Source organism: Chelon labrosus (genome assembly GCF_963514085.1).
Source record: "Chelon labrosus genome assembly, chromosome: 16".
NCBI lineage: Eukaryota > Metazoa > Chordata > Actinopteri > Mugiliformes > Mugilidae > Chelon > Chelon labrosus.
In genome coordinates this window covers 12,288,513-12,300,776 of record NC_140349.1, presented here as the reverse complement: position 1 = coordinate 12,300,776, position 12,264 = coordinate 12,288,513, and the positions used below count along the sequence as shown (strand labels likewise).

At 40.2% G+C, this 12,264-nt stretch overlaps 1 protein-coding gene across 1 annotated transcript; it reads right to left on the bottom strand.

The window, feature by feature from the left end:
- Positions 1 to 4,815: 4,815 nt before the first annotated feature.
- rpl30 (ribosomal protein L30) lies at positions 4,816 to 7,797 on the bottom strand. Its single transcript, XM_084562536.1, has 5 exons — positions 7,741 to 7,797; positions 7,578 to 7,626; positions 7,009 to 7,154; positions 6,209 to 6,339; positions 4,816 to 4,925 (listed from the first exon to the last, which is right to left on the bottom strand). Exons 2-5 carry the CDS (start codon positions 7,596 to 7,598, stop codon positions 4,873 to 4,875), a joined length of 351 nt encoding a protein of 116 aa, XP_084418662.1. The 5' UTR covers positions 7,599 to 7,626; positions 7,741 to 7,797; the 3' UTR covers positions 4,816 to 4,872.
- Between the last annotated feature and the right edge of the window lie 4,467 nt (positions 7,798 to 12,264).

The following is a 12,264-nucleotide window of genomic DNA, read 5'->3' as shown; positions in this document are numbered from 1 at the left end:
ACTGCGTGACGTGCTGCTGCACACGCAGAGACTCTGTACATGTTTTTGTGTGTGTGCGCGCTCGCCTGCTTGTGACCTTATGATGTAACTCCCAGGTCCTTTGTATGTAGAAACATTTCTTTTGCACACGCCGTACAAATCATGATGAGGTATTTCCGGGGCTGGTGACCTTTTTAAAATTAACATCGGATGAGAATTTTTAGCTCCGTTTAGTAGCACAGAAAAGTAAATAAACACCATATGAAAGTAGTTGACCTGTACAAACTTACTATCATTCAGACTATGCAACAGAGCATTCGCCATCTCATTCAACCTGGAAGTACATGAAGTAGTTTGACTCTATTTGATACTAATGCTGTAGTCGGTGCTGTAGCCATTTGTCGGCCCCTCCATCGTCGTCCCTGTGTGAATTATGACCACTGCTTCTGCAAATCCAACAGAGCTGAAAATAAAATTGCACTTTAAAGTCAGTGTGAGCTCACTGAAAAACAGCTGTACTTGTGTTGTAGTCATCTCTGCCGTGTTTAGTCCGTAGCTAAGGGGTTGTAATATGACTTCTGTCTGGATGATACAAGCTTCTCAAATGTGAATCAGTGTATTCGTCGTCAGATTTCGGTGTTTGTTGTCCTGTTTTTGTTTTTTTTTTTTCTTTTAAGGTTTGGACAGTATGTGGACCAGTGGACGGATCTTTTTGTTAGTCACTACAAGACTGTTCTGCTCTCTCCTCTTGTTGGATCTGCATGAGCTCGTGTCATGTCTTCAATTCAGAATAATAAAAAAGCTAAATCAAACCGACTCATTATTGGTTTGTTCTTAAGGTTTTTATTGACAGCTTAAGTTGGAAACTGTTTGTCCTGTTTAGACTCTGGTTTTGATTTTTAATTAAAAATCATTCCCAAGCTTCTTTTGGTTTTCTTCCCCGGGGACAAGGGTTCATTTTCGGCCGAATAGCAGCGTCTGTAATCTCCTAATGGGACGGTCCAAATGTTGGTCATGACACAGATATAAAAGTGACCCAATTTTTATTAAGCTGGCAGTTATAAAACATGATCAATCATCACTTCAGGCATGTGTTTGGTTCATATTAAATTCATATAAATCAGCCACAACATTAAAAACACTAACAGAGGAAGTAAATAACATTAACCATCTTGTGACAATAAAATGTTCTGCTGGGAAACTTTTGGACCTGGCATTCATGTAGATGTTACCACCCACCTAGACCAGACCAGGCACCCCCACCCCATAGCAATGACACTCCTTGATGGCAGCAGCCATCCCCAGCAGGATGCAGCCTGACACAGGCACACACACAAAAACGGTTTTGTCATGGCGTCCAAAATCACTAGATCCCAAACTGATCTGTGGGATGATCCACAGAGGCCCCGTCCCTCAACCCACAGGACCCAAAGGCCCCTACTATCAACATCCTGTTGCCAGACACCACAGGACACCCTCAGAAGGCCAATGTCCATTCTCTTGGATGGTGGTCATAATGTTATGCCTAATCGGAGTATAGTTTGAGTCCTTTTTTACTTGCTAACACACTGATAGATGAATCCAGCGTGCTCAAAACAGGAAGTGAAGCAGCAGCGATGTGGAATTATTAGGGGAGTTGGTGAACAGTATCTGATGAGAGTTTGGTAATGATTTCCAACATCTCAACAGACTAACACAGTCTGGTTATGAGGTTGTGTGTGTCAAAGCCAAAAAAAACAAACTGGCAGATCAGCAAGGAATTACCCGCCTGCTTCAAAGTGGAGGCTGGCATTACCCTGGGTCTGACCAGACAGACAGACAGACAGACAGACACGCTCACCTACTTTCTCCCACTGGGACAGGACAGGAAAAAAACAAACAAACATGTGGGTCACATTCTGTCTCTTTTCTTGCTGACATGTGCAGTGGCATCCGCTTCAAAAGAGATTTTGAAAGAGCCAGAATGTTTTTTTTAATCAGCAGATATTTTGTGTGTGTGACCTGGATCATGTTGAAATTCTCCTCTAAAATTGTCCGGCTGTCAAATAAAAATGAGGCACGTGTGAGAACGTAAAACCGCTTGGTGTTTGTAACTTCCGGTCTCAGCCAGACACACTGAGGGAGGTCTAGGATCATTAATGGTGTGTGAGAGAATATGAATCATGCAGCGTACTGTAAATGTCCATGAACATGAAACAAACAAAAAAATAAACAGTACAAATCCCCCTGATAAAAAAAAACAAAACAAAACTTGAGACTGTTGCATGTGTGGTCCTCAGCAGGCTTTTGTTGCTCATTTATGTTCTGCAGCCTCTTTGGACATTGTCCTCGCTTCGTGAGAGGCATCTGCTGCACGTGAACTGGATCAGCGGGGATGATTTCATTTGATTTAATTGGAAAATCGAGAAAACGGCTTAGGGGAGTGGAAAGAACTGGGTCAAAGCACCACTGACGGACGAACGACGGACAGTTTATATCTCTCTGGGCGGATGCGTCGGCCCCAATAGGAGAGAAAACATACAACAGAAAGAATCAAATCTGTGGGATTAGGTTATAATATCATATGAGCTTTGATTCAGGAACTGAGGCATGTGTTGCACTTCAACCATTTATTTATTTCTTTTTTTAAATATAACTCTTACAGCACTGCAGCTCACGTTTGCCGTAATGCACTCAGATTGATGTTTCTATCAGACCCATCCTGCCTGGAAAGCTCAACCATGCCGAGATCAGATTTTTCCAGACTTTCTTGAGGGAAACTTTTTTTCAGAGGCTGAACATTAACTATCTCACATAAATATATACGTATACTGTATTTCACACATGATTTCACATGAGCATATTACAGGCTATTTTTGTGCTGTGTGAAAAAGGGATTTACATACTGGTGGTCATATTAGCGTTAAGTAGATATACAACAGAAACACTCACACAGACAGATATATCTGTCCCCACAAATATTGGAAGTTTAAGATAATCCTTTTATTTATCCCAACAGTGGGGATAAAGTCTGCTTAAAAAAAACAAAAAAAGAGAACTGTCAAGAGATTAAATTACTAATTAAAGAACGTGTGAATGCAGAGGAGTCCACAAAAAGTAGGAATTCCTAAAATATAGTTAATATAATGATTTAACATTTTATTTAATAATAAAAAAAATATCAAAACAGATCTTGAAAGACACGAATGAGCTAATATTAAAAAGTCATTGCTGGCAAACTTTAAATCTCTGCTCGTCTGCTGATAATGGAAAACTACTGAAACCCTTCAGATTTGTACCGCGTATCTCATATTTATCTTGTCTGAACATGAACCAGTTTCTGTTTTTGCTTTCAATATCTTGCAGTTTTCTAATGTCATCACTTGATGGCGTGGTGTATTTTACAAACGTCCAAGGAACTAGTGACAAGTCATATCCTCTGAACTGTCTGCAGATGTGGATCAATAGTTAAGGTGCAATGGGCATATGACTCGCCAAGATTCTACTTATGGCTTTTACACTGATTTTTCCTCATTAGTTTATATTTTATTTTACAAATTACAAATGTCCTAGTGTCCTGCTCTAGATAATAACACACCGGGAAAAGGAAAAGGTCTATGCTCTCTTACAACTATAACTTAATTATCACAGAATACTATATACAGTATGGACAATAAATAACAGTTTGATCCAAATGTGTCTGTTTCCTGCCAAAACTATGATTTAAAAAATGCAAAAAATTGGAAAATTTCTCTGAGCTCTCCTGAAATCAGAGTTTGAATAGTTTGGAAGCAAATCCTCGTCCACTTGGCTGCTGAAAAGTGTTTTCAGTCATGTAGGAGACATCTCAGATCCAATGATTAAGAACTTAAAAATAGCAGGTTCAAATATTCTAGATCTCTGGATGAGGAATTTCTATCCAGGTAATTATCATCAATAATAATTCAGTTTTAATTTTAAAACATTAAACGAGAGGTTTGTGTGTGTTCTGGTGTCTCAGACAGATGAGACAAGTAAAAAATGACAGCTGACAACAGCCGAGGAGAAGATGTTTAAAGTTTGACGGCTGTGACATAATTGGCTGATTGTGATCCTGTCAAGGTCTGAACGGTTAAGTTGGAAGTTTGCATAATCAGCCGATTAGAGAAGAGTAGTGAATGAGTGAGGATAAAGAGCATCTTCCTGATTTAACTTGTGCCAAGCTTAATGATCTGTTATGTCTTTAAGTGTTAATCTGCATCAATCACTTTTAAAGCACCACAGTAACATTATTTTGACCACTTGTAGATAAAGCTCTGACCCAGAGCATTATCACTGGATCCAATGCTAAATAAAGAAACCAGGATCTTACAAGAGTAGCCTACGTTAACCTCACTTCTGCACAAAATATCCTCCCGGACTACATCTATTTATACGACTAACAGTAATCTGATAGATCATTGAGCTGTCTCTCACTAACATCACAACTGATTGACAAACAAACATGCTTTTCTTGTACTGTCTTCAGAGTAGAGCTTTCTATTCATCTTTGATGTTGGTCAGTATATGAGTGGGACAATGAAGGCGTAAAGCTTTTAATGCCTCTTAAATGTGTCTTCACTCATCAACAAGCTGCAGTCAACGCAGCAGACTTACTTAAATCCCCAGGTTTATGTAAGCAAGGACAAAAAAACAAAAACATTCTCCATCATCATCATGTTGCATCATTTTGACATGAACACAGACGAGCAGTCAGATCCTGATAACAGTGGTAACCTCAAACACCTTCTGTTTTCTGGAACCGTTTCCATGAACTAAGTGTCTTGTACTGTGACATGGTGTGGTACGGTAGGTTGGTCAGAAACTGAATGACAACTGTTTTGTTCTGTTAACTCCAACTTTATTTATAACAACGGGGCAACGGGGGGAACAGCTCTACTGAGGCTGCTGCTGCTGATCCGGCATGCTCCTGATGATGTCAGAATCGCCTGGAGAGGTAAAGATGAACAAAGTCAGTAAACACAGACAGTTATACTTCTAATAGAAGACGTTACTAAATGAGCCTTTAACTGGCTGAAAGGTGGTTTTAATAACTGATCTGACTACCATTCATCTAGCAAACCACTGGTCTTGGACTACATTGATGAGCACGTCTAACAGGCACAAAAATGTGTGCTGTTGAAAGCAAAAGGGAAAAATACTTTCTAGTTCTAGTTTAAAATGTCCATTATGAATCACTAAAACTTTGTGTTGCCTGGGCTTCAACTCTGCCAAGAACTCACTGGCTTCAGTCCCACCATGTCAATATGAATCAGCGTGGCTAACAGGCAGCAAGCTTGTTTAAAAATGATCCTATTAATCCATTATAGATTTTATCCCACACATAATTAAATCTGAACTGGCTCTGAAAAGGCCCAAGCACAGGCCTGTAGTCGCTGTACTGGCATTGTTTAACCCTAAAAGGTCGTCTCTGTTCATCAACGTCACATATGAAAATAATCCATTCATGGCTTAGATGCAACTCTACACATTTGTCTTTAAAAGCGTGCATCAGGTCTGGTAAAGTATTAAAGGGGCCAGTAGATTTCAAACAACAAAATAATGACTCCCTACAGAGTGGCTGGAGAATATGGACATTCATCTGTCAGTAGCAGGTGGATGTTCACATCAATTTCCCTGTCTCTGCACATCAATGAATATTCAAATTAGGACGAGCTTCGTTCTCCTCTTACATCTACGTATGCATCTTGAGCTGCTCACCTTCACTCTGCTTAAACTAGTCTACGCAACAAGCTGTAATATTCGAGAGATTCAGTCATAACTGGCTCTGAAGAGGACGAGTGAATCGTACAGGGTCGCCTACAATTTCATGGTAATGAATTTTATGCATCTCTCTCTATGGCGTAAGAAAGTTTGGTAATAACAGGATTCTTTGGCTTGACTATAAAACAGATGTTATTGTTTTGCCAGTATTAGACAGGTTAGCTACCTTGTGAAGAGAAATATCCATAAGTGTTGTCAAGAATAGCACAGAAACTTAGAAAGGCATCAAGATCATCATTTCTAAGCTTCTCCCTTCAAGTTGAGGGGCTGTTACATATAAAATACTGGCCATCTGAATTTTTTGAGACTGTCATTGGTGACGCTCAGCTTCCTTATTTTGTTCATGTTTTAGCACATCGAGATTATAGAAACTGATTTGAATCTTTAATATCTGATCTTCTGCACCAAACAGTAGAAGGGAAAGTCCAAAACCAAGACCGGTACTCACCGGGGTCAATGATGGCCAGTGTGCACACCCTGTAGTATTTGCCGCAGGCTGTACCAAGCTCAATGTTGTTTCCACTGTAGTGGTGGACGCCAGTCTTGGCCAACATAGCGTAGTACTCGATCTCAGACTTCCTGGACAGGAAAAAGGGGCAAAAGGCAAACTCTGAGTCAAAGCTGCAGGTATTCAGTGAAAATGTGGTATGTATGAAGAAAGACAGGACACAAATTAAAAGCTATACTATTATAAAACCTCCAAACACAAATGTCTACTCACTGCACAAAACTTCAGTGTCATTTGTGTTCAGATAAAAAGCAAAACATCAAAATATAAGCAAGTAAAAAATAAAGTTCATTTGAATCCTTTGCAAAACAATCAAAATCAGAATAACTGACTACTAGTTGGGTTATGAGGATCAGTTTGGGATTTCCATTTATTGCCCAAGTACCACACAGTTTATTCAAGTTATTAAATGTACACAAGTGTACTTAAATGTCCCTGTAGGGTAAGTACAGTACCCTAAACTACACAGTGATATTATTACTGATGAACTATTAATCTGACACTAAACTTTGAATCATTACTGGATTTATTACTGTATTTCAACTATTGCAAACTAAACCAAATTAATATGACCCCCGAAATAAGTCAAGAAGATGTATTGGTATCACATCTTAAATTTCTATGTCCCATTATATTGTCCTATATGTCAACTTTCTTAGATTACAGCCTGCTATATGTCCATCCGCAAAAAAATAATTCAGTTTTACAGCTTTAGGGTGTAGTTCATCATCTTAATGTACCTGAGAGCTGGGCAGTTGTTGGCCAGGATAACCAGCTTGGCCTTTCCCTGACGGATCATCTTCTGGGACTGCTTGTAGCCCAGGACGTACTTTCCACTCTTCATCACCAGCTGGAGACGGGAGTTGATGGACTCCATGGACTTTTTCTGAGCAAACATAAGATACACAGCTCAGTCACGCAATCAAAATAATAGAAAAAAATTAATTTGCATTATTGTTGCCGCATTTAATAGCTTAAAAGCATATTTAAGCGAAATGTCTCCACGTTATTGTCATTTTTCTGTTGCCAAGTTGAGCTAATTAGCATTAGCTTCCCTGCCGGTGTATTCCGGTTACAGACATTAGCTAACGTGGGGAAAACTGACGCTTGGGCGGCAAGGTATAAACATCACACACACGTGACTTTAAATATTGACAACAGCGATAATTTATCGAGAATAAACTCTTAAGTTCTGTGTGGAGAGCTACATCGCTAGCTAGCAGGCCCTGACAGAAACGCGTCTCCACGTGAAGCAGCAGCTCGGCCCTGAAACAGCGCGTGCACCACGGCCCAAGTCAACGGCACTCACCGTTTTCTTTGCGGCCACCATGTTTGCAGTTTAGTCCGGACCGGCCAACCTGCGGGCAGAGGGATGGGGGGAGAAAACTGTCGTTAAGCCTTGAATAATGACAAAATGTCGAAAACTTTAGAAAATCGTAGGTTTTATTCGGAAAACTCGGAGCAGGTCTTACTGTGAGTTAACTCCAATATGGCCTCGGAGAGAAAGGAAGTCCCAGCGTGCATTGCGCCGCTATCTGTCGGCAAGGCTGCGCAAACGAGTTCTGCGCAGGAAGGAGATGTTGATCCATATGTTGATCGTTAGTGACCAAAACCCCATCTAATTTGATCAAAATTTAAGGAAACGTTTCATTTCACATCATTATTGTGCATATTTCCACACGAGCAATCGCTCTTATTTAGCTATCTTTCAAGTCTACTATACTATAATGTAAAAATACTTAATTACTAGCAAAAGTAGTCCGAAATAATTCAAATCAACGTCCATATGAGGATGCAGTAATGGACTAATTTATTGTATATAGCTATTATGTTATGCATAATGATGTACGAATATGTTAATGATTCAATTTTAATATTTAATGTCTGCAGTGCTGGATAATTTAATTTCTAATCATATTTTATCAAATGAAAGTTTATTCTTAATTCAAATTAAGTGGCGCTTGAGGTAATTGTATATGAGTTTCTCTGTTGACTGTGCTCCAGATTCAAACTCTAGTTCACTATATTGGGATGACATATTTTGTTGCATTACTTTGGAAAGCCTGGGAGTCTCCTCGTCGCGTATTAACCCTGTAGCCCACTTTTAATTAAAGATAATATAAGAAACGAGAGTGAAACGATGAAAGGAGGTTTCAAAGTACGTAGTCATCTTTATACGTCGCAGATCTCAATAAGGTGTTTCATCAGCCACTTGGGGTATTTTTTATTTTTTCCCCCGCGGGTCTTTGCTCAAAGGCACATCGGCAGCAGGCTAATTTACTGATTCGCTTTCCCCGCCCTAAGAGGTGGACGCTGAAGACTGTCTGAATAATGTATTTTTGCCCCTGCGCCAGCCTCATGGAAACAGCCTAAGTTACAGTACACAATAAAAAGACCGCATTTCACCTGCGTGACCAAGTTGCCGTCAACACACGAGGACCTGAACCCATTCACAGAAGGAAGTGCCACGATGCGCAATTACGCACGGGAGTAGAGGAATTTAACGGCCAGCCAGCGTTTTTGGCTCTCCTCCGGGGCTTTCGCATTTCTCCGTTTAGAGGCGATTTATATGCAGCGACGTCATCATTGCAGCCGCAGCCTGTCCTCACCTGTTAACTCTGAACTCATCCAGTTCTCTGTGCGCACAGGGCAGGATGGGATGCTCCACCAGTTCTCAAACTTCAGCGGTAGATACGACTCGACCCAGTGCTAAGCCCGAGGAGAGCAACGGAGCCAGCACTACAGGTGAGCCCAAGAAAACTAAAACAAAATCCTTAACACTGTATAGTATGAAATAAAAGTAGCATGTGTGCAGTCGTAGTGGCACGGGAAGTAATACTGTCAAAGAGATATGTTCACGTAACTTCACTGAAAATAATGCTATCTGAAAATATCCACAAAAGTTCTAAATGATTGGTGGAGAGTTTATTTATTAATTTATTTTTATTTTATTTGGAGCAACAGGTGAGTATCTGGTTATTAACAGATCCTAGTCATGTGAGTTTCAGGTTTATTTAAAAAAAATAAATAAATAAACTACAAGTTCAGTTTCCTTTGTTTTAAAAAATAAATAAACTACAAGTTCAGTTTCCTTTGTTTTAGCTTTGCATCTTAGATATAGATATAAATATGGATGACTTAGAATCTTCATAGACTAAAAAAAACTTCTAGCCCTCTAGTTTTATTTGCATGCAGAACAACGCTTATGTTTTTGCATATTTCTTTCTATCTGTAACCCCATTCTGTGTCTCAAATGTACTGATCCAAAAATATGTCAAATTGATATTTTATTTGAAAGGACACTATAAATAGCCTTTGGCACAAGAAGGCGGAAATGGTGTCACCTTGGAAGTTCACTGCTGTCTCCATATAGAGTTGCGTCGTCCATTTGATGATACTGTTCTGATAAGAACGGCACGGTCCAAATGCAAATAGCTCCCGGTGTATTTCTCTGAGTACAGTATCCTCTGTCTTTATCTTTAACTAGCCAGGGCTCCATGGTGACAGGATGAGAAAGTTTATTGTCATTATTTAACAGTGGTTTCTGGCTCTGTGCTCCCCGAGAGAGACAGCGGCATGAGAGCAGATTTAGTGACAGTCTACGGTTTCAAGGGAAACAGAGAAGCCACTTTGGACACTTGTTTTTTTTTTTTTTTGTTGTTGTAGTGGGTCAGCGGTGGCCCTGCTGTGGTGCAAACGAGGTGGAGGTAAAACACCAGCAACGGATCATGAATTTGCATTTGGTAGTGTGAAGGAAAATAAATGCATTTTTAACAAATTCTGTTGTGTTTGAGCAAATGTAAGTTTGCAGCACTGCGGATTTAGCATTATTTGACACAGCCCAAAGAATGAGTAAGAGATTGGTAAAAGATTTACCAAGCGGGACCCCTGCTGAGAAAGTGTCATTCTCTCTTTCCGCTCCTTACAGCGGACTCATTCTTGTGCGCTCACATATATCAGTACACTGAAATACACAGACTTTATAAGGAGCTGAGAAATTGATGCACTGATCCTGCCAAAATGTGCCTATGCTCATTTTTTAGCTGACTATGACCTCTGACCTCCTTGTAGAGGTGACAAGCAAAAAAATTGTGTCTCAAAACAGAAAAAAAAAAAAATAACCTTATTGTTGTTGGCTGATGATGACATAGTTTTGGTTTCTCAGCTGAATGATATCATCTTAGAGGTCAGATGGAAATTTCTCAGGATGTTTTCTAAGTTTTGCATGCAGCTTATTTACATTGACTTGACGCCACTTGTCACTCTCACGACAGAAGAAGGGTGACACTTCACACTCCCAATGTGTCAATACCTCACGTCATCTGTATCAAAATCCCAAAATGTATTTACAGTAGAATAATATCTTTAAAACTCACTGACTGTTTTAGATCGAGGACAGGAATCTCTAAATGCAATCGAGTGAAAATCTTCACCTAACGTTTTTTAATCTGCACTCTTAAATGGCGTAACATTTGAGGTATATTTTGCTTATTCGTTGTGCTTTAAGAACATTGATAGTTGGTCAGGACTTCTTTGATCCATGCAAATAAGTGCAATGCAAATCCTCCTGCAGAAACTCTACAAGGAAGCGACTCTCAGGATTACTAGACATGCAGCAACCTGTTCACTGAGCTGTCTGAGGCTGTCACTGTTCATTAACGACAATCCACATTAATATATAATATATATATATATATATATATATATATATTATATTCTACATTCTTCTTAAGATCCGATCTAATAGTTTCACTGATATTTTGAGAAGGAATAAGTTTATATAAGTCAATATTTCTGATTTCCTGTGATTTGAACATGTCTACTTTTTGGTGAAAATGGCAGATTTGAAATAGTCCTGTGGTCAGAGAATGTAGTTTAATTCACCTAATGGTAGTCTCTCAAAATATTAACACATTTAACACACGTGGTATAAAATCATGCAGTCAGCATTCGCAGGAAAAATGCAATACATTTGAATTCGTCAGTGGGTGTTGCATGGCAACCACAACGTTAGCGATGCAGTCTGGTCACGGATTAACTCTAAATCAACTCTGTAGCGAACACGTAGACAAACTAAGTAAACTAAAGCAAGATAATCCCAAAAGCACAGCACAAGTGACCCAAAACCATCTATCATTTAAGTGACGACAGTTTTGTGTCCCTGTGTGTGTTTTTTTGGGGTAGATCTATAGTTACCAAATAACCACCATGAGTGAAAATGCTGTGTTGCCATGATCTTCAGCTTCCATGGAATGAAGTGGGAGAGTTTAACATAACTTCCTAGATACATATGGCAAAGGCCTGTTTTAACCATGACCCCCCATTTGTTGATTATTATTGAAATATGTGTTAAAAGTCTTTAATCTTTGTAAATGTGCAGTAACTTATTAAGCATAAGTAAAAGTTGATTTAATGCCCTGTGTTCCTAACAGGGGTGGCCAATGAGAATGGAAAAGTAGCAGAAGACAGCGAAACTATCCCAGACCAGACCCCCGCTGCACCTGCTGAAGGCAGCGATGCTAAGCCTGACGGTGAACCTGCCGCTGCCGCCACATCTGCAGACAGCACCTCTGCAAATCCGCCAGCAGCGGAGGAGCCCCAGGCTGCTGCTGCTGCTGCTGACAGCCCACCTGCAGAGGCAGCCCCACCCGCAGATGCGGCAGCACCTGCGGAGGCGGCAGCACCTGCGGAGGCGGCGGCACCCGCGGAAGCGGCAGCGGCAGCAGACGGCAACACAGAGGCGGCTGCTGCTGAAGCTCCAGAGCAAGGTAGACAGGATAATACCAGTTTCCCCCGAATATCACTGAATTATTAAATAGCAATTGAGAGAAAATCATTCACAAAGTATTGTTCCTGAGGAAAAACTGAGCAAAGAGGTGCAGTGTTAGTAGAGGTGAGGCTGTCATTGGCTTGGCAGATGGCTAGTGACCTGTGAAGGCACCCACTTGTTAATCACAGCGGCCACGCCCTTGTGCCTTATGCCTAATTTTAAGTGA